The 23,627-nt window shown below is 34.2% G+C and overlaps 1 protein-coding gene across 2 annotated transcripts in view; it reads left to right on the top strand.

The window, feature by feature from the left end:
* Positions 1 to 2,402: 2,402 nt before the first annotated feature.
* The window catches only part of LOC132720174 (uncharacterized), a 37,094-nt gene continuing 15,869 nt past the window's right edge, over positions 2,403 to 23,627 (top strand). For both annotated transcript variants that reach the window (XM_060704217.1, XM_060704216.1), the window contains exons 1-5: positions 2,403 to 2,566; positions 6,046 to 6,158; positions 13,113 to 13,164; positions 22,436 to 22,454; positions 23,065 to 23,246. In XM_060704217.1, the coding sequence (XP_060560200.1) occupies positions 2,506 to 2,566; positions 6,046 to 6,158; positions 13,113 to 13,164; positions 22,436 to 22,454; positions 23,065 to 23,246 (427 nt within the window). In that variant the 5' untranslated portion in view covers positions 2,403 to 2,505. The remainder of the gene's footprint in view (positions 2,567 to 6,045; positions 6,159 to 13,112; positions 13,165 to 22,435; positions 22,455 to 23,064; positions 23,247 to 23,627) is intronic.

The following is a 23,627-nucleotide window of genomic DNA, read 5'->3' as shown; positions in this document are numbered from 1 at the left end:
GGGATGGAAATTATGCACATCCTTTTTCTTATCTTCCTATGTTGAAAATTCTGGTTGCTAATGGCAACAAATAGACTGAATTTCAAAAGATTTCTGATTCTTAAGTTTTTAAGTTTTTTCACTATAAGTTCTTTATTTCTTAAGGTATTTTTTTCAAAAACTTTAAATATAAAGTTGCTTGTCATCAACCACATCATATGTGACAAGGTTTACAACTCTAGCACAAAATTTATCAGAATTACCTCCCTTGAACTTAAAATTTTCATGAAAAAAAAAAATTTTTTTTCTGAATGTATCTCTACTTCAAACTTCATATAACTGTTTCTTATTATCACTCAACATTTGTGAGTGTTCAATACTCTAGCAAGACTATTTCAAGAATTATGCCACTTTTGAACTTAGACTTTTTTTTTGAGAAATTGGTAATTTTTACTCCAACTTCTTCAATCATGATAGGATTTTAAAAATGTTATATTTTGATAACAGGGATGTTTAAAAAATAACTTTAGAGTGTCCTTCAGTCCGTCTGTCTGTACATAAAAACTGTTTCCTGTGATCACTTTTAAAGAACTTTTTCAACAAATTTACTTAAAATAGGAACATAAGTGAATGGCCAATGGCCCTTCAGAATTGCCTCGCCTTTACAGTGCTCTTGTTTAATTAACCCCCTGTAAATGGATTCAGGGGGTAGATTTTGTTTCTGTGTTATCCATTTGTCTGCCTGGATTTTATTTTGGCACTATTTCTAAGCAACTATAAATCTACATATAAAATAGCCTATAAGTGACTTATAAGTGAATTCCGTAAGGGTAGTTACTGAATTTCAATGAATCTTTATGGCAATATTCAATATCAAAAGATGAAGTGCTTTTCCATTGGACCTTTCAACTTAGGAAGCCTGTGATTAGTTACAATGTATATAGACAGATTAAAATTCTTTTCAACAAATGCTTACTAAATTGAATTCATAAAAACATTTACGGGAATCATCTTTACCAGAAGGAAATTGACATATCTTCATTATGTCTGACCATTCAACACATCGTTATGGCCTGTGATTAATTATGCATTCTAACGCTATGGGAAATGTTTCTATATAAACAAAGACGGCCCGAAGCGTGCATTATTCTCCAACAATGCACTCGCCGTTCTTATTATCTCCCTGTGTATTTTCACATTGAGGGTGCCATTTTGTTTGAAAAATCTGATAAATAAAAAAAAAAATTTGTCAAATTTTGTTGTGAAAACTATCTAGAATGAAAGAAAATGGTCTAACTAAGAAAATGAATCAGAACACCAATATCTTTAATTTAGTTGTTAACGCTGTACAGACGTTTAAAGTGTTGTTTACGTGACATCACAATGTAGCGCCAAACAGCATGTGCAAAACAATCAAAATCAAGTATGCTATTTTAATGTCGCAAACAAGTTAAGTTTTACATTTATTTCACTTTTAATAATTTGTATTTCGTTTGGAAAATTATAGATTGAAATAAAATAAACAAACAAAGTTTTATCAACGTTTTCAAAATTTGTTATTCTCAAAATGTTTCTAAAAATGGTAGATTTAACGACAGTTTTTTCAACCCACTGGAACGGCCTTTAAAGAACATTTCTATTGGAAACTCTGAGGCGAAAAACAAATCTAACCACCAAACATGAAGTCCAACTTTATAATAATAATTTTTTTTTTCTTGTCGTGTTAGAATGGAAATAGATATTAATTCTTCGTGCATTATTGTATCATAATGCACGTTTTTCGTTCAAATGCTTTGTAATTAATCGCTCAGGCCTATCGGCCTACGTGATTATATTACTACACATTTGAACTCAAACCATGCATTATTCTACAACAATGCACTCAGAATTGATATCTATTTCCTAAGTATATTTGCAGAATAACATTTGTTTACGAAATATTTCCCTGCAACTCACTCAGATCACTTGGTTTTAAGGAAACCTTATTAGACCTATCAATGCTTGAATAATTGTGGCCTTGGCCATGAAAAGATCTTGAACACTATTTGGTTGGGGATAAAATTTCAATAAATGCTTGGTTATCATTATAATCATATAATATGTGTAATCAAACATGTGTCATGGAACAAAGATGTCACAAGAAGTAATTCTTATTTAACTGTATTTCATTAACAAAGTGATTTTCACTTAATTTATTTCATTTATTTTGTTGCTGTTTTTTAACAAAGTTCTAGATATTTTAAGCAATGTTTCCAATATGTATATAAATAAATTGTATATAAAAGCTGTAACAGCATTAGATAAACCATTCATTTTATTTAAAAAGAAAACAACATTTTACACTTTATTCCTATCTCATATTTATAATTGAAAAATTAATGCAAAATTTGATTTAAATCTAAATATATCTATTTTTATTTTAACAAAATAGATTCGTTTTTGTTGAATAAAGAGTTGACTCATTACCTGTGTGAAGCAATCAAAGATGTCAGCCATGAACTTCATCAAATCAAACAGGTGGAAATAATGGTTGAAGATGAAAATTCATTTACTAAAGTTCTTGGATACTTCAAACTGGAAAAAACAGGTAAAAAATTATTGTGTCAGTGCAATCTAATTAGCTCACAAGAACAGAACGTTCAGGGTGAGCTATTAGTATCAAAGGGGGATACTCCGGCGTCTGGCGTCCCTCGTCGTGCGTCAACACTTGTCTTCTTCTCTGAAACTGCTAGGCAAATTTACCTCAAATTTGGTCTGTAGCATCCTTGTGACAGTCAAACTTAATTTGCTCATGTCATCTCAATTGGCCCATTTTAGGGGTCAACAGAGCTAAAAATAGAAAAACCTTTAAACATCTACTACAGAACTAATTGATGGATGATCACCAAACTTTGACTGTTGCATTCTTGGGTAGTGTTTTATCAAATTTGCTTATATTAATTTGATTGGCCCTTTTTAGGGGTCTCTAGGGCTGATAATAGAAAAACCTTTAAACATCATCTCCTAATGAAATAATTGATGGATGATCACACAACTTTGTCTGTAGCATTCTTAGGTAGTCTTTTATCAAGTTTGCCCATATTTATTTGATTGCCCCTTTAAGGGGCAGCTAAAGCTACAAATAGAAAAACCTTTGAACATCATCTCATACTGAAATAATTGATGGATGATCACCAAACTTTGTCTGTAGCAGTCTTAGGTACGCTTTTATCAAATATGCTCATATTTATTTGATTGGCCCCATTTAAGCTAAAGCTTAAATTCATGGCATTTCTTCAAATTATAGATGAAAGATATTCTCTGCTCTAATTTAATATTAGTAAATATTGACAATAGATAATTTCCAACATTGAAAAGCAGTTGTTTCTGGTGAGGGATTCAGGGCCATCATGGCCCTCTTGCTTAAATTATTTTGAGATTTTGATGATTTTAAATGCCAATTATTTCCTTAAATGAAAAGAAAGAGAAGCGCATACTGACAGAAGATACTGATATTCAAAGTCGACCAGTGATTGTTTTTAAGAAAAATTCATTCTATAATTAAAATTTTACAGCTTTTTATTAGAAAGCCTTCATTAATTGACAATATCTGGTTGTATTGTACCTTGCATTGATGACCTGTATAGTCTCCCATTGATTGAAGTACTAGTTTGTCTTGAAATGATAATGAATAGATATTAAAGCAGCATGCTTCCAGATTCATGTTCCTTTTCATGAATTTTCTAAAGTGTATTAAACAGTAAAACATTGTCAAGTTAACAAAGAAAGAGATTGATATTGCAAATGGCACTAAAAATCTTTGAAAAAAAATACCTGGAATTGACAAGAATATGCAAAATGTTCCCTTGCTGTGTTTGCCATGCAGTATATGTATATGGTAAAAAATACTGCAAACTCATTTATTTACTACATTTAACATATAAATCATGTCTTGAATATTGAACATTTCCACTTTTCTTAAAATCTTAGTACAATTTACACAAATTTGATTATCTTGATATATTTGGCTAATCTGCAGGCATGCAGCTTTATAACTGATTTTATTTGGCATTTTACATGATTATTATGCCCCCATTTCGAAGAAAAGGGGGTATATTGCTTTGCACTTGTCGGTCCGTCGGTCCGTTGGTCCGTCGGTCCGTAGACCAAATGGTTTCCGAGTGATAACTAAAGAACCCTTAGGCCTAGGAACTTCAAACTTGGTATGATGATTGGTCATGACCAGTAGATGACCCCTATTGATTTTGGGGTCAAGGGGTCAAAGGAGGTCAAGGTCACATTGACCTTGTAAGCAAAAACGATTTCCGATCAATAACTAAAGAACCTTAAGGCCTAGGAACTTCAAACTTGGTATGGTGATTGGTCATGACCAGTAGATGATCCCTATTGATTTTGGGGTCAAGGGGTCAAAGGTCAAGGTCACATTGACCTTGTAAGCAAAAACGGTTTCCGATCAATAACTAAAGAACCTTAAGGCCTAGGAACTTCAAACTTGGTATGGTGATTGGTCATGACCAGTAGATGACCCCTATTGATTTTGGGGTCAAGGGGTCAAAGGTCAAGGTCACATTGACCTTGTAAGCAAAAACGGTTTACGATCAATAACTAAAGAACCTTAAGGCCTAGGAACTTCAAACTTGATATGGTGATTGGTCATGATCAGTAGATGATCCCTATTGATTTTGGGGTCAAAGGTCAAGGTCACATTGACCTTGTAAGCAAAAACGGTTTACGATCAATAACTAAAGAACCTTAAGGCCTAGGAACTTCAAACTTGATATGGTGATTGGTCATGATCAGTAGATGATCCCTATTGATTTTGGGGTCAAGGGGTCAAAGGTCAAGGTCACATTGACCTTGTAAGCAAAAACGGTTTCCGATCAATAACTAAAGAACTTTAAGGCCTAGGAATTTTAAACTTTGTATGGTGATTGGTCATGATCAGTAGATGACCCCTATTGATTTTGGGGTCAAGGGGTCAAAGGTCAAGGTCACATTGACCTTGTAAGCAAAAACGGTTTTCGATCAATAACTAAAGAACCTTAAGGCCTAGGAACTTCAAACTTGATATGGTGATTGGTCTTGATCAGTAGATGATCCCTATTGATTTTGGGGTCAAGGGGTCAAAGGTCAAGGTCACATTGACCTTTTTGGTAAAAACGGTTTCTGATCAATAACAAAAGAACCCTTAGGCCTAGGAACTTCAAACTTGGTATGGTGATTGGTCATGACCAGCAGATGACCCCTATTGATTTTGGGGTTAAGGGGTCAAAGGTCAAGGTCATATTGACTTTGTAGGTAAAAACGGTTTCCGATCAATTACGAATGAACCCTTAGGCCTAGGGACTTCAAACTTGATATTGTGATTGGTCATGATCAGTAGATGACCCCTATTGATTTTGGGGTCAAGGGGTCAAAGGTCAAGGTCACCGTGCCCTCTTAGGTAAAAACGGTTTCCGATCAATAACTAAAGAACCCTTAGGCCTAGGAACTTCAAACTTGGTATGATGATTGGTCATGACCAGTAGATGACCCCTATTGATATTGAGGTTAAGGGTCAAAGGGCAAGGTCACATTGACCTTGTAGGTAAAAATGCTTTCAAATCAATAACTTAAGAACCCTTTGGCCTTGGAACTTCAAACATGGTATGGTGATTGGTCATGACCAGCAGATGACCTGTTGATTTTGGGGTCAAGGGGTCAAAGGTCAAGGTCACATTGACCTGGTATGTTAAAACGGTTTCCGATCAATTAACTTAAAAAGCTTAGGCCTAGGAACTTCAAACTTTGTATGATGATTGGTCGTGACCAGCAGATAACCCCTATTGGATTTTGGGGTTAAGGGGTCAAAGGTTAAGGTCATGACCAGTTATACTTGATAACCCTTATTAATTGTTTGATCACTGGGTCAGAAGTCATGCATAATAACCTTATCACATGACTCATTGGCTGCTGATAGGGGGCATACATGTTTTACAAACATATCTTGTTTTAAGTCCTATTGTCATGACAAAGTTTTGTATTTTTGATGTTTCTTTTATCAAGTTTAGCGTGAATACCTTACAGGTCTGCTAAAAATGAAAGAACCTTTGAGAATAGTAGTAAGTGGATTTAAGGAGCATGTTGCAAAAGCTGTTGCTGAAATTAAGGAGAAATTTTCACAGTTGCAGACAGGAAATGTGAGTATATGACCAGGCTCTTATTCCATTCTAGATTTTTTAAGATTACAATTTGCTCACTTTTTCTTACAACATTTTTCAAAGCGAAAACAAGTGTTTGGGGTCTAAATAGGACATTAATAGGAAAATGAATTACAGGAGACTGAAGTAGTTAGAAATTTCCAATGGCATGTATTAATTCAAATGCAGCTGAAAAATCTTCAAAGTTAAGGAGCTGTGGAAAAATCTTCAAAGTTAAGGAGCTGTGGAAAAATCTTCAAAGTTAAGGAGCTGTGGAATAGAGGGACAGTCGTTAAGTCACTTAATCTAGTAAAAGCTGGATTGTTCATTGGACAAGAGAAATAAAATGAATTAGTAGACTAATTAATTAAAAAATTAAAAATTGTTAAAATTTTCATATTACATCAGCTAATAATATTTTAATTAAGTTGTATTGTCTATAGAGCTAAAAAGTTTTAAAGTGGCAAGTTTATTTCAATCTTAGGTATTTTAGAAAGGTTGATTTTATTGAAGTGGGATTTAAATGCATATTACACAGTATCATGGTGGATTTTTAGCTCGACTATTCGAAGAATATGAAAGCTATTGTAGTCACCCCGACGTCGGCGTCTGCGTTGGTTAAAGTTTTTAGCTCACCTGAGCATATGCTCAGGGTGAGCTATTAGGATCACTCTTCGTCCGTCGTCCGTTGTCCGTTCACACTTTTCAAACGACATCTCCTCTGAAACCATAAGGCAGATCATAATGAAACTTCACAGGGATGTTCCCTGTGTGAAGCCTTAACAAAGTTGTTCAAAGAATTCCATTCCATGCAGAACTCTGATTGCCATGGCAACCAAAAGAAAAAACTTTAAACATCTTCTTCTAGAAAACCCAAAGAGCCAGAGCTTAGATATTTGGCATGAAACATCTTCTAGTGAGTGTCTACCAAGATTGTTCAAATAAAAGCCCTGGGGTAAAAATTGGCCCCGCCCCAGGGGGTCATTGATTTTCCCTATATGCATATAGTAAAAAACTTAAAAAAATCTTCTTTTAAAGAACCCAAAGAGCTAGACCTAACATATTAAGCATGAAAATCATCTTCTAATGAGTGTCTACCAAGATTGTTGAAATAAAAGCCCTGGGGTCAAAAATTGGCCCCCGCCCCAGGGGGTCATTGATTTTCCTTATATGCATATAGTAAAAACTTTAAAAACTTCTTCTAAAAAAACCCAAAGAGCTAGAGCTTAGATATTTGGCATGAAACATGTTCTAACAGATGTCTACCAAGTTTGTTCAAATAAAAGCCCTGGGTCAAAATTGGCCCCGCCCCAGGGGGTCATTGATTTTCCCAATATGCATATAGTAAAAACTTAAAAAATCCTCTTTTAAAGAACCCAAAGAGCTAGGACCTAAGATATTAAGCATGAAACATCTTTCTAATAAGTGTCTATCAAGATTGTTCAAATAAAAGCCCTGGGGTCAAAATTGGCCCCGCCCCAGGGTCATTGATTTTCCCTATATGCAATATAGTAAAAACTTAAAAAAATCTTCTTCTGAAAAACCCAAGGAGCTAGAGCTTAGATATTTGGCAAATGAAACATGTTCTAATGGATGTCTTCCAAGTTTGTTCAAATAAAAGCCCTGGGGTCAAAATTGGCCCAGCCCCAGGGGGTCATTGATTTTCCCTATATGCATATAGTAAAAACTTAAAAAAATTCTTTTAAAGAAACCCAAAGAGCTAGAGCTAAGATATTAAGCATGAAACATCTTCTAATCAGTGTCTACCAAGTTTGTTCAAATAAAAGCCCTGGGGTCAAAATTGGCCCAGCCCCAGGGGGTCATTGATTTTCCCTATATGCATATAGTAAAAAACTTTAAAAAATCTTCTTTTAAAGAACCCAAAGAGCTAGAGCTAAGATATTTAGCATGAAACATCTTCTAATGAGTGTCTACCAAGATTGTTCAAATAAAAGCCCTGGGGTCATAATTGGCCCAGCCCCAGGGGTCATTGATTTTCCCTATATACATGTAGAAAAAACTTTAAAATTTTCTTTTAAAGAACCCAAAGAGCTAAAGCTAAGATATTTAGCATGACACATCTTCTAATGGGTGTCTACCAAATTTGTTCAAATAAAAGCCCTGGGGTCAAAATTGGCCCCGCCCCCAGGGGTCATTGATTTTCCCTATATACATAGAGTAAAAAAGTTAAAAATCTTCTATTAAAGAACCCAAAGAGCTAGAGCTAAGAATTTAGCATGAAACATGTTCTAATGGATGTTTACCAAGTTTGTTCAAATAAAAGCCTTTGGGTCAAAAATTGGCCCCGCCCTAGGGGGTCATTGATTTTCCCTATATTGCATATTATAGTAATTAAAAACTTAAAAATCTTCTTTTAAAGAACCCAAAGAGCTAGAGCTAAGATATTTAGCATGAAACATTTCTAATGGGTGTCTACCAAGTTTGTTCAAATAAAAGCCCTTGGGTTAAAATTGGCCCTGCCAGGGGGAGGGGGGGGCAAAAGTCATTGTTTTTCATTATTTGTGTATAGCAAAAACTTAACATCATGAAACATCTTCTAATGGGTGTCTTCCAAGTTTGTTCAAATAAAAGCCCTTTGGTTTAAACTGGCCCCGCCCTGGGGGCCTATGTACAGGTGAGCGACCCCAGGGCCATCATGGCCCTCTTGTTTGTAAATTCAAATATCTCAATTATTGCTTGAGATATTCAGTTGAAACTTACAATACTTATTTATAGTACCAATGTACATCAGATTGACAAGTTGGATAACTCTGCCTATAATATTTACAGAATAATGCCCCTTTATAACTTAGAAATTTTGGTTAAAGTTTTTTTGTAAAGTCAAATATCTCAATTATTGCTTGAGATATTCAATCGAAATTTACAATACTTTTTTAGCTCGACTTTTTTTTTTTTTTGAAAAAAAAAGTAGAGGTATTGTTATAGTCGGGTCGGCGTTGCCGTTGCCGTTCCCATTGCCGTCCGCAAACTTGTACCTGGATCATAACTTTTTTTATTTCTTGGGGTATTGTCTTCATACTTGGCCACAACAACCCTTGGGACAAGACCTTTCAGTAGACCACACTAACCTTGACCTTCATCCATAAATAACCTTGACCTTCAAGGTTAAAAGTCCCAATTTTTGCTTGTTCATGCTGTTATTGGCTGTAAACTTTTGTTATTTTTGAATGGATTGTCTTCAAACTTGAACATAATAATCTTCAAGGATATCCCTTAAAAATAACCAGCCAGACCTTGACCTTCACTCATAAATGCCCTTGACTTTAAAGGTCAAATTATTGAAATTTTCATTTTTTTGGCTATTATTGGCTGTAACTTTGTTATTTTTGAATGGATTGTCTTGAAACTTAATAATCTTCAAAGATAACTGTTAAAAATTATACCGAAAGACCTTGACTTCATTCATTAATGACATTGTCTTTGAAGGTCAAATTATTGAAATTTTTCATTGTTTTTGGCGGTAACTGACTGTAACTTTGCTATTATTGAAGGGATCAACTTCATATTATAACAGAACAGATCTATCATCATCATCATCATCATCAACAACAAAACAACAACAGTGTTTCTATTTATAGAATTGCGTAATGTTTCTATTTATATAATTGAGTAATGTTAATATTATTATAGAAATTGCGTAATGTTTCTATTTATGGAAATTGCGTAATGTTTCTATTTATTGAAATTGCGTAATGTTTCTATTTATGGAAATTGCGTAATGTTTCTATTTATGGAAATTATTCTATTTTTAGAAATTGCGTAATGTTTCTATTTTTAGAAATTGCTTTATGTTTCTTTTTTTAGTAATTGCGTAATTTTTCTATTTTTTGTAATTTCGTAATGTTTTTATTTTTAGAAATTGCGTGATGTTTCTATTTTTAGAAATTCCGTAATGTTGCTATTTTTAGAAATTGCGTAATGTCGCTATTTTTAGAAATTGCGTAATGTTTCTATTTTTAGAAATTGCGTAATGTTTCTATTTTTAGCTCACCTGTCACAAAGTGACAGGGTGAGCTTTTGTGATCGCTTTTCGTCCGGCGTCCGTCCGTTCGTCGTCCGTCCGTCGTCCGTCCGTCGTCCGTCCGTCCGTAAACTTTTACTTTAAATGACATCTCCTCATAAACCACTAAGCCAATTTCATCCAAACTTCACAGGAATGTTCCTTTGGTGGTCACCTTTTAAAAATTGTTCAAAGAATTTAATTCCATGCAGAACTCTGGTTGCCATGGCAACCGAAAGAAAAAACTTTAAATATCTTCTTTTAAAAAACCATAAGAGCTAGAGCTTAGATATTTGGCATGAAACATCTTCTAGTGTGTTTCTACCAAGTTTGTTCAAATAAAAGCCCTGGGGTCAAAATTGGCCCCGCCCCGGGGGGTCATTGATTTTCCCTATATGCATATAGTAAAAACTTAAAAAATCTTCTTTTAAAGAACCCAAAGAGCTAGAGCTAAGATATTTAGCAATGAAACATGTTCTAATGGTGTCTACCAAGTTTGTTCAAATAAAAGCCCTGGGTCAAAATTGGCCCGCCCCGGGGGTCATTGATTTTTCCTATATGCATATAGTAAAAACTTAAAAAATCTTCTTTTAAAGAACTCAAAGAGCTATGGCTAAGATATTGAGCATCAAACATGTTCTAATAGGTGTCTACCAAGTTTGTTCAAATAAAAGCCGTGGGGTCAAAATTTGGCCCCGCCCCAGGGGGTCATTGATTTTCCCCTATATGCATATAGTAAAAAATCTTCTTTTAAAAACCCAAAGAGTTAAAGCTAAGATATTTGGCATGAAACATGTTATAATAAGTGTCTACCAAGTTTGTTCAAATAAAAGCCCTGGGGTCAAAATTGGCCCCGCCCCAGGGGTGTCATTGTTTTTAACTATATGTGTATAGTAAAAACTTTAAAAAAATCTTCTTTTAAAAAGCCCAATGAGCTAGAGCATAGATGTTTAGCATGAAACATCTTCTTATGGGTGTCTACCAAGTTTGGGTGCAATATAAAAGCCCTTGGGTTAAAATTGGCCCTACAAACGTTGTGGGGGGGTGGGGGCCTACATACAGGTGAGCGATCTCAGGGCCATCATGGCCCTCTTGTTTAGACATTGATGTTCTATTTTTTAGAAATTGATGTTTGTATTTTTAGAAATTGCTTAATGTTTCTATTTTTGGAATATGCCGTAATGTTGCTATTTTAGAAATTGCGTAATGTTGCTATTTTTAGAAATTGTGTAATGTTCTATTTTAGAAAATTGCGTAATGTTTCTATTTTTAGAAATTGCGTAATGTTTCTTATTTTGGTAATTGCGTAATGTTTCTATTTTTAGAAATGTTTCTATATTTAGTAATTGCGTAATGTTTCTATCTTTAGAAATTGGCGTAATGTTTCATTTTTAGAAAATTGTGTAATGTTTCTTTTTTAGAAAATTGATGTTTCTATTTTTAGATAATTGCGTAATGTTTCTATTTTTAGAAATTGTGTAATGTTGCTATTTTTAGAAATTGCGTAATGTTTCTATTTTTAGAAAATTGCGTAATGTTTTCTATTTTTAGAAATTGGCGTGTTTCTAATTTATAGAATTGCGTGTTTTCTATTCATATAATATATACAAAATAGATAAACAAAACTAATGTGACAAGACAGACCAACTAAATTTATAAAAAAAGGAAACGTTAAGAAATAATGTTCAAACCTTTCTATGTTTTGCGTTTTAGAAAAAGTAAAAAGTCGAGCCTTGCCCCTGCCCGGCAGTGGCTCTTGTTAAAAGTAACAATGGTCATCAGTTTGGCAAAAATTGCATAACTCTCTGCCTGCAAATTTGCAGAGTTATTTGCCCTTTGAAACTTAGAAATTTTTGGTAAAGATTATTTACTTGAAACTTTACACATGTACTTTAGGGTCATAATTGGAGAGTCATTTATTGTATGTTCAAAATGACCAAGTTTAGATAACTCTAATCTCAACATTTAGGCTGATTCATCTCCCCTTTTCTACTTAGTCTCTAGGTTAATGTTTACATGCACAGTTTTACATATCTCAATAAAGTATTTAAAGATATTTATTTAAAACCTTTCACATATACATTTAGAATTTTAATTGTAGGTCACTGACCAAGATCCATAATTCTATCTTGCATTTAGGCTGAATTTTCTCCCCCTTTTTCAACTTAGAAATTCATGGAAAAGTTTTGCTTGAAAAGCTGTTTTTCCCATAAACTACTAAAGATTTTGTGTTTTTGGGGGAAATTTTTTTAGGGCCTTTAAATTAAAAATTAAAGCAGAAATTTTTAATTTTGAAAAAATCATTTTAAAAAAACCCCTTTGTCCCTTTTTTGTCAATTTTATTTTTCCATAGGAAACTAGCATTTTTAAATACTAAAATAAAATTTTTTTTTAAATAGTCGAGCCTCTGCCCCTCCCATTTTTTTAGTTTGGTTTAAAAAGGGACCATTTTTAAGGGACTTAAAATGTTTTAAATTTTTAAAATTCCAGAAAAGAAATTTAAACTAAATCATTGCTCTAAAATTTTGTTTTGTTTAAAGGGAAAATAAAAATCGGGGCTTGATTTTTTTTTAACTTTAAATAAAATTTTTTAATTATTGTTGAATGGAATCTTTAAAACTTGAAAAAATTTTTTTTTTTAAAAAAATCACCTACAGAGCTAAAATAAAAGAGAAAAGGATGTAAAACTAATTCAAATATGATTTTAGAAGTCTCATCAACTTTCCTCAGGTTTTTAAAAGGTTTAGAGGTTTCTAAGATGAGCTTTTTGGGCCATCTTGTTTTCTGGGTTTGATGTGTTTAAGGACTTTCTTCATGCACATGATCATAAAACATGCAGAATATTTAAAAAAAAGAAAAGAACATAAAACAAGCCAGTGCCTTTGAGTAGGCACAAAAAGAAAGTCTTATGTATAAAATTTATTTATTGACAGGATATTACAGAAGCACAGCATGAAAATGACAAAAAAGACACAAAAATCAAAGGTAATTTCTATACTACATGTATACATTCATATTAAAGTGTATAAAACTTCCATGAAGGTTATTTCTTCCGTATCACAGCTCATTCATTATTTTCCTGTAACATAGAATAGTAGCACACTATTTAGAAGGAAATATCCTCAAATGAAGTAAAGGGGGTTATATAGAAGTCAGCTTGTTGTTCGGTCAGTCACCTTCATGGTTTCCGGATGATTACTTTAGTTTAGAATAAAGTAATCAAACCTTATATAGCAACCTTATGTGAAGACCCTGGTTGGTATTGCTTTTGGACCCCCTGGACCAAGGTCAAGGTCACTGTTACTAAAAATAGAAAATGGTTTCCAGACAAAATCTGGAGTTTGGAATGAGATATTGTAATCAACTTTGGTATATAGCAAGCTTATGTTAAATTTAAGACCCATGGTTTCTGGACAATAAAGTTATTACTCTAGTTCAAGAGTTACGAATGAGATATTTTGATAAAATTTGATATACAAATGTATAGCAAGCTTTCAAATCCCAGGTTGGGATTGCTTTTGGACCCCCTGTTGTCAAGGTAACCGTTACTAAAATAGAAAAAATTGTTTCCAGGCAAAAACTATATTTTTAAATCAGATATTGAAAAAAATCTTGGTATATAGCAAGCTTATGTGAAGACACTGGCTGGTATTGCTTTAGGGCCCCCTGGGGTCAACTAGGTCCCTGTTACTATAAATAGAAAAATGGTTTTCTGACAATTAATACAGTTAGGAATGAGATATTATTATCAAATTTAGTGTAAAAAAAGCTGAAGACCATGGTTGGGATTGCAATTAATTAAAATAATTCTTTGTAAATGGTTGAAACTTCATAAATTATAGGTTGAGTTCAAATTTTCCTTCAGACCACTTATTTTTCAAAAAGTCAGGGTTGCTGGTGGAGGTATTAATAACCTTCATTGACAGCTTTATTTTTTATGCTCCCCGAAGAATTTAGGAGGAGCATATAGTCGGAGCCTTGTCCGTCCGTCTGTCCTTCCGTTGTCTTGTCCAGAGCATAACTTGAAAACCCTTGGAGATAATTTGTTGAAATTTCATACAGTGGTAGAGGGCATTGAGAAGGAGTGCAGTGTCAAAGAACCATAACTCTATTTTGCCCGGTTTTTGAATTATCTCCCCTTATAGAAAAATCTTGTCCGGGGCATAACTATAAAACTGTAAGAGATATCAACATGAAACTTTGTAGGTGAATAGATCTCAATGGGTAGATGTGCAATGCTTAAACCTGCAACTTGACTATTTAAGCCACTAGATGGCGCTGGGGCAGATTTTCATGGTATTTTTGACATGCTTCACATCTAAGAGCCCTTTTTTGAAATAGTGAAATAACCAAGAAGTATTTTGCCTAAAAACTTTTTGTATAACTTCTTTGCAACATTTGAAATAAAATGGCAGAGAAAATTTCATGAAAAAATCACTTAAATGTACTTTGTCAAAAAAATATCAGTTAACTGTCAAAAATTTGAAAATCCCGGGGCGGAGTTAATGGGGTCATGAACTGCAGGTTGTAAACAAATACACGTGGCAGTGTTTACTTTCCTGTAGAAGCTTGAAATATTACTCTTGGCATCTGTTTGGGAAGTGAGCTGATCAGTTATAACACGATTAAATGTTATCACACATACCTGTTGCAGATTTATTCTTTATTCTAATATTCCTATTAATGTGATCATACTAGTTATGAAACAACATAATCCAGGATGATTTAAAAAATGAATGATAACTGTAAATTGATTAAATTGTGTCACTTTTCATATCCATTTAGTGTACTGTAAATATTATTGTTATATATCATATACAGTGTACAGAAACACGATCACATCCCTCTGCTTTGAAAGTTTCTAATTAAATATTTGAAGTGTTTTCTTGTCCATCAATATTATGTTATTAACGATCATTTGCTCTTTTTTTAGCTCACCTGTCACAAAGTGACAGGGTGAGCTTTTGTGATCGCTTTTCGTCCGGCGTCCGGCCGTAAACTTTTGCTTTAAATGACATCTCCTCATAAACCACTGAGCCAATTTCATCCAAACTTCACAGGAATGATCCTTTGGTGGTCTCCTTTAAAAATTGTTCAATAGAATTAAATTCACAATGCAGATACTCTGGTGACCATGGCAACCGAAGAAAAATCTTTAAATATCTTCTTTTAAACAACCCTAATAGCTAGAGCTTAGATATTTGCATGAAAACATCTTCTAATGAGTGTCTACCAAGTTTTGTTTCAAAATAAAAGCCCCTGGGGTCAAAATTGGCCCCGCCCCAGGGGGTCATAAGATTTTTCCCTATAATGCATATATGAAAAAATCAACTTAAAAAAAATCTTCTTTTAAAGAATCCCAAAAGAGCTAGAGCTTAGATATTTGGCAATGAAAACAATCTTCTAGTGAATGGTCTACGCAAGTTTGTTTCAAAGAGAAAAGCCCCTGGGGTCAAAATTGGCCCCGCCCCAGGGGGTCATTGATTTTTCCCATAATATGCATAAAAAATCTTCTTTGTAAAGAACCCAAAGAGCTTAGAGCTAAAGATATTTAGCATGAAACATCTTCTAGATGAGTGTCTACCGAAGTTTGTTCAAATAAAAAAGCCCTGAGGTCAAGAATTGGCCCTGCCCAGGGGGTCATAGATTTTCCCTATATGCATATAGTAAAAACCTTAAAAAATCTTCCTTTTTAAGAACTCCAAAGAGCTAGAGCTAAGATATTTGGCATGAAACATCTTCTAGTGAGTGTCTACTAAGTTTGTTCAAATAAAGCAACATGGGTCAAAAATTTGGCCCCGCCCCAGGGGGTCAATTGATTTTCCCTATATGCATATTGTAAAAACTTAAAAAATCTTCTTTTAAATGAACCCAAAGAGCCAGAGCTAAGATATTTAGCATGAAACATGTTCTAATGGGTGTCTACCAAGTAATGTTCCCAAATAAAAGCCCTGAGGTCAAAACTGGCCCCGCCCCGGGGGTCATTGAATTTTTTCCTTATATGTGTAATAGCAAAAACTTATAAAATCTTCTTTGAAAAAACCAAAATAGCTAGATGTTTAGATATTAAGCATGAAAACATCTTTAAGTAAATATCTACAACGTTTGTTCAAAATAAAAGCCCAGGGGTCAAAACTGGCCCTGCCCCAGGGGTTGTCATTGTTTTGATACTATATGTGTATAGTAAAACTTAAAGAAAAATTTCTTTTAAAAAACCCAATGAGCTACGAACTTGAGATGTTTAGCATGAAACATCCTTTCTTATTCGGGTGGTTCCTACCATAAGTCTGTTCCAAATAAAAACAAATAAAAGCCTTGGGTAAAAATTGGCCCGGGGGGGGGGGGGGCTATATACAGGTGAGCGACCTCAGGGCCATCATGGCCCTCTGGTTTAGTTGTTTTGTTTTGTTTTCTACTTGACTGTATACAAAAAAATACTGTCTTTACTTTTAGAATCCCTTTGTATATCAATATCTCTTTGATAACTATTTTATATTCCTTCTGTTATTTCTTTCTACTAAGCAGTGATTCAAACAATATATTTCTTAATTTTATTGTATTCAATATCGCAGCTTATTTACTAATCAAGTTTCCCTCCAAATTTACATTGTGTATCACCACAGCAAAATTAATGTTTATTGAAATACTACACCAAGTCTGAGATAAGGTATCATCACCCCATTATTATTCTTGCAATTAACACTGGGAAATGTCCGAGTGGCCTAGTATCACAAGGAACAGAGCTCATTGTTAAAAGTGTCAGTAAACTGAAAGTGTTATTGAAGATTATTGTAATTCATTAATAAAAATTTGTGCATAACAATGGATAATCCACAACAACAAGGTTTAAAACGCATCCGTGATGAAATGAAACAACAATCTCGCATGTTTCCTTCTTGCTCCAAAGAAGCACGAAAAGAATCAAACAAGAAGCAGAAGCAGACTCAAACACTGCTAAGGGGTCGTCTTGAGTTTTATTATAAGACTGAAAATGAAAAAACAGAATTACTTAACAAAATGGATAGACTAAAATTGTTCCTAGGCGAAGGAAAACTGAATAGAGTATCAACTTTTCAGTTGTTAAATAAGGTGTTCGACTTTTTTTATAAATGAAAACATTCCGTCAGAAAGAGGTCCACGCAATGATACTTACTTTGAAGGGACTACTTACCAATTCATTGAAAAGGATAGGGCAGTTGATGATCAACTTTTTGTTGGTTCATTTAGTTCTGTTGAAAAACTTGTGAGGTCTGTGGAATCTCACACCGATAAGTGCAATGGTAACATTACAATAAAAAATTATCAAATGCTTAAACATGTTTTGTCTATGGATATGCAATGTGAAAATGAAAAACACTTTTGGAATTGGACCTCATCCCCTCATATTGAACAAGGACGGTTTTTAGTAAATACCAGGCTAGCTCATGGATACTTTTCATCTGGTATGTTACCAAACCACTTTACGAAGTTCTGTGATGGTGCAAACATTGGAAATATGGGAGAACATTACATTACAAAATTTCAAAGCACCTACCAAGAACTTATTTCTAGACTGGCTTCAGAATCAAAACATGGAGCCCTACAGGAGGAAATAGCCATGACATGTGCTGCTATGAGTGATGATGAAATGGCCCAGGGAATAAATATCTTGACTGATGCTAGACATTGCTGGAGGAAAAATGCAGTTTTCAGTGATGTTGTTTGCATGGGACAAGCTACACATAAAGTTTTGGATATACAAACAATATCTAAGAAAGATGATGACCCATGCTCTCAAAGACATGAGCTCTTAGGTGTTAAGCGTATTTATCAAGCTTTAGATGAGCAGGCATGTCCAGTTACTATCCATGCTCATGACAACAATAACCAAATTACGAAATATGTGCGTGAAGAAAGAAATCCAACCTGTAATGCTATAGACACCTGGCACATGACAAAATCAATTTCCAAAACTGCAAAACGAATAACTTCTGGGCTTAGACAAAATCATGGGAAAACTTGGCACGAAGAGCTATCGGACAAAGCAGCTGCTCTAAGAACACATATTTACTATTCCATGAAAAATAGTGACAAAAATGCTGAAAAACTTCGAGCTAACATATAAATTTTGTGGAGCATTATCAAGGTCACCATGACAGTTGCTTGTCAACATCAAGATGTAAAACAGATGTGAACTATGAATGTTCTAAATTCCTGCTGAAAAGTGATAGAGCTGTTGAAATTTTGACCAATTTTTTGAAAGGACTGCCAGTTTATAAAGAAGCAGACAAATATAAGTATTGTATGGACACACATTATGTGGAGTCTTTCAACAATGCTTTATTACAATTTGTTGACTTAGGTTTTCCCACATACAAATTAAGGATCGACTTGGCATTACTGGACTGGAATGAAAACATAAATAGGGATTCTACATCTGAGAGAACTGTTAGCTATAAAAGAAATCCAGAAATGACATACAAAATTCCTGTTAAAAAAGCAAAAACATTTCATTACAAAGAAAAAATTTGGAATAAATGGATTGAAATGTTGTACAATGCATAGCATGGTGAATAAATGTTATCGTCTGCTATAGTGTTTGTTTACATCAGCTAAATTTAGCACAGGTACAGCGTCCTCTCTATGAGTGATGGCTAGTTTATCTGATAAACAGGCCTACAAAATTCTCCCTACCAGGGCAGGGATTTTTGCGGCTTTAAGAAAAATAACTCTTTTTATCCTAATTTTGGAGTTATTGCCCTTTGTTAATTTTAACACTTTGAACTTTGTCCGGAACATAACTCTATAAAATTAAAAGAGTATCAAGAATGGAAAACATTGTAGTTAGATATCATCTCATTGAGTAGAGTTTGAAGTCTAATAGCCATACTCTGTTAAGCCTCATTTTTGAATTATCTTTTAGAAAAATCTTGTCCTGGACATAGCTGTAAAACTATAAGAGATATCAACATGAAACGTTGTAGGTTGATATATCTCAACGGGTAGATTTGCAGTGCACAAGAATCATAACTCTGCCTTGCCTAATTCTGGAGTTATTGCTCTTTGTTTATTTTTATCCCCTGCCGAAAAGGCGGCGGGGGATAAAGAAATAGTCTCCGTCCGACCTTCTGTTCTTCCGTCTGTCGTCCTTCCGTCCGACATTTTTGTCCGGAGCATATCTCTAAAAGTATTTGAGTTATCAACTTGAAACTTCATAGGTGGATAGACCTTATTGAGGAGGATTGCAGTGCACAAGAATGATAACTCTACCTTTCATAATTTTTGAGTTATTGCCCTTTGTTATTTTTCATACCTAATTTTTCACCCGAGTGGAGCATAACTCAAAAGTGTTTGAGATGTCAACATGAAATGTCATAGGTGGATAGATTTTATTGAGGGAGGAATGCTGTGCACAAGAATGAATAACTCTTCCCTGTACAATTTTTGAAGTTATTGCCCTTTGTTCTTTTTTCATACATTTTGTCCGGAGCTTATCTCAAAAAGTTTTGAGGTATCAACTTTGAAACTTCATAGGTGGATGAATCTCATTGAGGAAGAGTGCAGTGCACAAGAACGATAAACACTACTTGCAATAATTGTTTAGTTATTGCCTTTTTTATTTTTCAAATTAATTTTTTGTCCAGAGCATAACTCAAAAGGCCTTTGAGATATCATTATGAAACTTCATAGGTGCATAGATCTCACTCAGGAGGTGTGCAGTGCGCAAGAATGATAACTCTACCTTTTATAATTTTTGAGTTATTGCCCTTTGTTATTATGCCACTGCAGCATCTGCGATGCGGTGGCATATAGCGATTCACCTGTGTGTGTGTTTGTTTGTGTGTGTGTGTGTGTGTGTGTGTGTTATATAGATTATATAGTGAACCTAAAAAATCTTCTTGTGAAAAACCACTTGTCCAATTTCAACCAAACTTTGCAGGATTGATCCTTGGGTGAAGGCCTTCCAAAGTTGTTCAAAGAATTTCATTCCATGCAGAATTCTGGTTGCCATAGCAACCAAAAGGAATTATAAGAATAAATTTAAAAAATCTTCTTGTAAAGACCCAAAAGGCCTAGAGCTTAGATATTTTGCATAAGGCATTGTCTGGTAGACCTCTACCAAGATTGTTCAAATTATAGCCCTGGGGTCCAAATTAGCCCCGCCCCAGGGGTCATTGATTTTCACCATATGTACATATAGTAAAAACTTAAAATACCTTCTTGTCTGAAGGTACCAGGCTTAGAGGTTTGATATTTGGTATGTGTTATTATCTATAGGTACTCTACCAAAGTTGTTCAAATTTTGCCTCTAGTGTCAAAATTAGCCCTGCCCCGGGGGGTCATAGGTTTTCCTCATATGTATATAGTAAAAACTTAAAAAATCATCTTCTCTAAATTGACAAAGGCTAGAGGTTAGATATTTTGCATGAAACATTGTGTAGTGAACCTCTAGCAAGATTGAACAAATTATAGCCCTGGGGTCAAAATTGGCCCCACCCCCGGGGGTCATTGATTTTCACTATGTACATATAGTAAAAAATTAAAAAATCTTATTGTCTGAAGGTACAAGGCTTAGAGCTTTGATATTTGGTATATGATATCATCTATAGGTACTCTACCAAAGTTGTTCAAATTTTGCCTCTAGTGTCAAAACTAGCCCTGCCCCTGGGTAATAGGTTTTCTTTACATGTATATAGTAAAAACTTTAAAAAATCACCTTCTCGAATTGACAAAGGCTAGAGGTGAGACATTTTGCAGTAAACATTGTGTAGTGAAACTTTAGCAAGATTATTCAAATTAAAGCCCTTGGGTCAAAACAAAAAAAATTTGTTCCTACATTACTATTTTAGTGTTGTATTTATGCAGTGGCATAGCATTTTTTACAAATGCAATCTTGTTTTTCATACTTAATTTTTCAATTCAATTTTTTTCTCAAAAAGTATTTGAGGTATCAACTTGAAACTTCATAGGTGGATAGATTTTACTGAGGAGGGATGCAGCACACAAGAATGATAACCTACCCTGCATTATTTTTCAGTTATTGCCCTTTGTTATTTTCAGCCATCAGTATTCACATAGGTTTCAAATCTGTAATCACTATAGCCATCAGTTTTCATTACCAAAAGACCTCTTAAAATGGAATGATTCTGCTCTACTACATATACATTCTTCCAATGAGCAAACACATTCGGCGGGGATGGCCATGTTGACATGGCTCTTGTCACTTTTTGAAGTTGTCCGGGACATAACTCGGAAATCATAAGAGATTTCATCAAGAAACTTTGTAGGTTGATAGGTCAGATTGATTAGAAGTGCAGTGCAAAAATCAGTAACTCTGGCTTGCCTAATTTTTGAATTATTGCACTTTGAACTTTTTCCAGGGACATAACTCTGAAACTACAAGAGGTGTACTTTCCTGTGTCCAAGACCTATTCGGGGAGCATCACCCGACTCAAACCGGGCTCTTGTTTTTTAATTTATTTATTTGTTTTTTAATATTTTTTTCTTAAATAATATTTTCTTTAAAATTGTGCCCTTTAGTATTGATAAGACAAAAGAAATGGTATTTACAAATATGACCTGCTTATATACTCAAAGTGTAAACATTAATGAACATTTTTCTATTGATACAATTTAACTGCTCAAATTTGACTTTTTATATGTCTTGGATAAATTCAATTAAATATTAATAAATACAATGCAGGAAAAGTTCTTTACACAGTCACATAAATTAGTGGATTACATTTAAACAATATGAACAACATTTTACATATATTTGATGAAATTGAAATTGGTTTCAATTTATTATTTTATCCCCCCCCCCCCCCCCTCTTAACATCATGAACAGCATTTTGAAAATATTATTTAATGAAATTGGTTTTAATTTAATATTACCTCTCCCCCACTTAACAATTTGAACAGCATTTTACAAATATTTGATGAAATTTGTTTCAATTGATCATACCCCCCTCCCTGCTGAAGTGGAAAGGAATATTAGAAATGGTCTCTGTCTGTGTGTCTGTCCCAATTTTGTTGGGAGCAACATTAATAAAGTTTTGCAAACCTAGTCTTCATTGCCTTATTCTTTTTCCACTTATTTGTGGATTTCCTCTGGTCAAGTAGAATGTACAAAAGTACAACCTAAAGGTAACTTCTTACTGGTGGGGAATCAATAATAATATGGCTCTTGTTATATCTTTGAAAAGATCTGAATGGATAAATGATACACATATTATGTCACATGCTTTATTTATTTTTACAACATTATGCTTTTCAGGAACTACTTCGGGTAAAATGTAAGTATAATAAATCTTTATCATTTAAAGCTACAACTGCATCTATGATTTAAATACTAGATATCTAATTAAAATGATATTTGAGCCGCGTCACGACAAAACCAACATAATGGGTTTGCGACCATCATGGATCCAGACCAGCCTGTGCATCCGCACAGTCTGATCAGGATCCATGCTGTTCGCTTACAAACCCTATAACAAGTAGAGAAACTGATAGCGAACAGTATGGATCCTGATCAGCCTGCGCGTATGCGCAGGCTGGTCTTGATCCATGCTGGTCGCAAACCCATTATATTGGTTTTGTCATAACGCGGCTCATTTATTTTATGATCATAATATTCTTAAAAAACAGTAAAATTGAAATCCTTGTCTTAGGAACGTAAGGCTCTGAAGGTAATTGATACATGATAATATCCAGTTTTATGTCCTACATGTCTAGCAACAGTCTTATGGTAGTGTCATCTGAACAAGGAAAAATTTAAACATCTTAAAGTGCATATTTTTTTAGTGGAAATTAGATATAGTTAGCATTAAGTATGTTAGCAGTTGAAGAATGGAATGCTAAAATTCTATACATTCTTTAGATTAAAAACTTTTTCCTTTTTTTTAGATTCATTGAGCCATCATCAATATTTGCAAAATATGTTGAAGTGCACAATATCCCAGAGGGACTAAGCAAAAAACAACTGATATTAGACTTGTTTATGGGCGGAGAGTTTCCCATAAGACCCCCAAAACTTGTATATAATGTGGGAAGCAGCAAAGCCCTGCTCATTTGTCACCGTGAACAAGGTAATTATACAGTATTAGATGTACGCACGTACATTTTTAGCACATTCATCCAGTCATGACCAGCATCACTTTTTTAACCAGGTTTTCCGAAGGAAAAAACTAGTTATTAGATTGAGGTATGTCGGCGGGCGGATGGGCGGACGGACGGGCGGGCGGGCGTAAACAATTTCTTCTGTGCGCAACTCCTCCTACATTTCTCAACGGATTTTGACCAAACTTTCACAGAAGCTTTGTCATCAAGTGCCCTGGCGCATATTGTCGGGGTTTTGCGATTAGATAATATTTGACCTAATTATGGCCCTTTGTTTTTTTTCCTTATATAAAATATATAGTGAACAATTTCTTCTGTGCGCAACTCCTACATTTCTCAACGGATTTTGA

The sequence above is a fragment of the Ruditapes philippinarum genome, unplaced genomic scaffold (genome assembly GCF_026571515.1).
Source record: "Ruditapes philippinarum isolate M1 unplaced genomic scaffold, ASM2657151v2 ctg784_1_1_1_1, whole genome shotgun sequence".
Taxonomy (NCBI): domain Eukaryota; kingdom Metazoa; phylum Mollusca; class Bivalvia; order Venerida; family Veneridae; genus Ruditapes; species Ruditapes philippinarum.
This window is presented reverse-complemented; position numbering and strand designations above follow the sequence as displayed.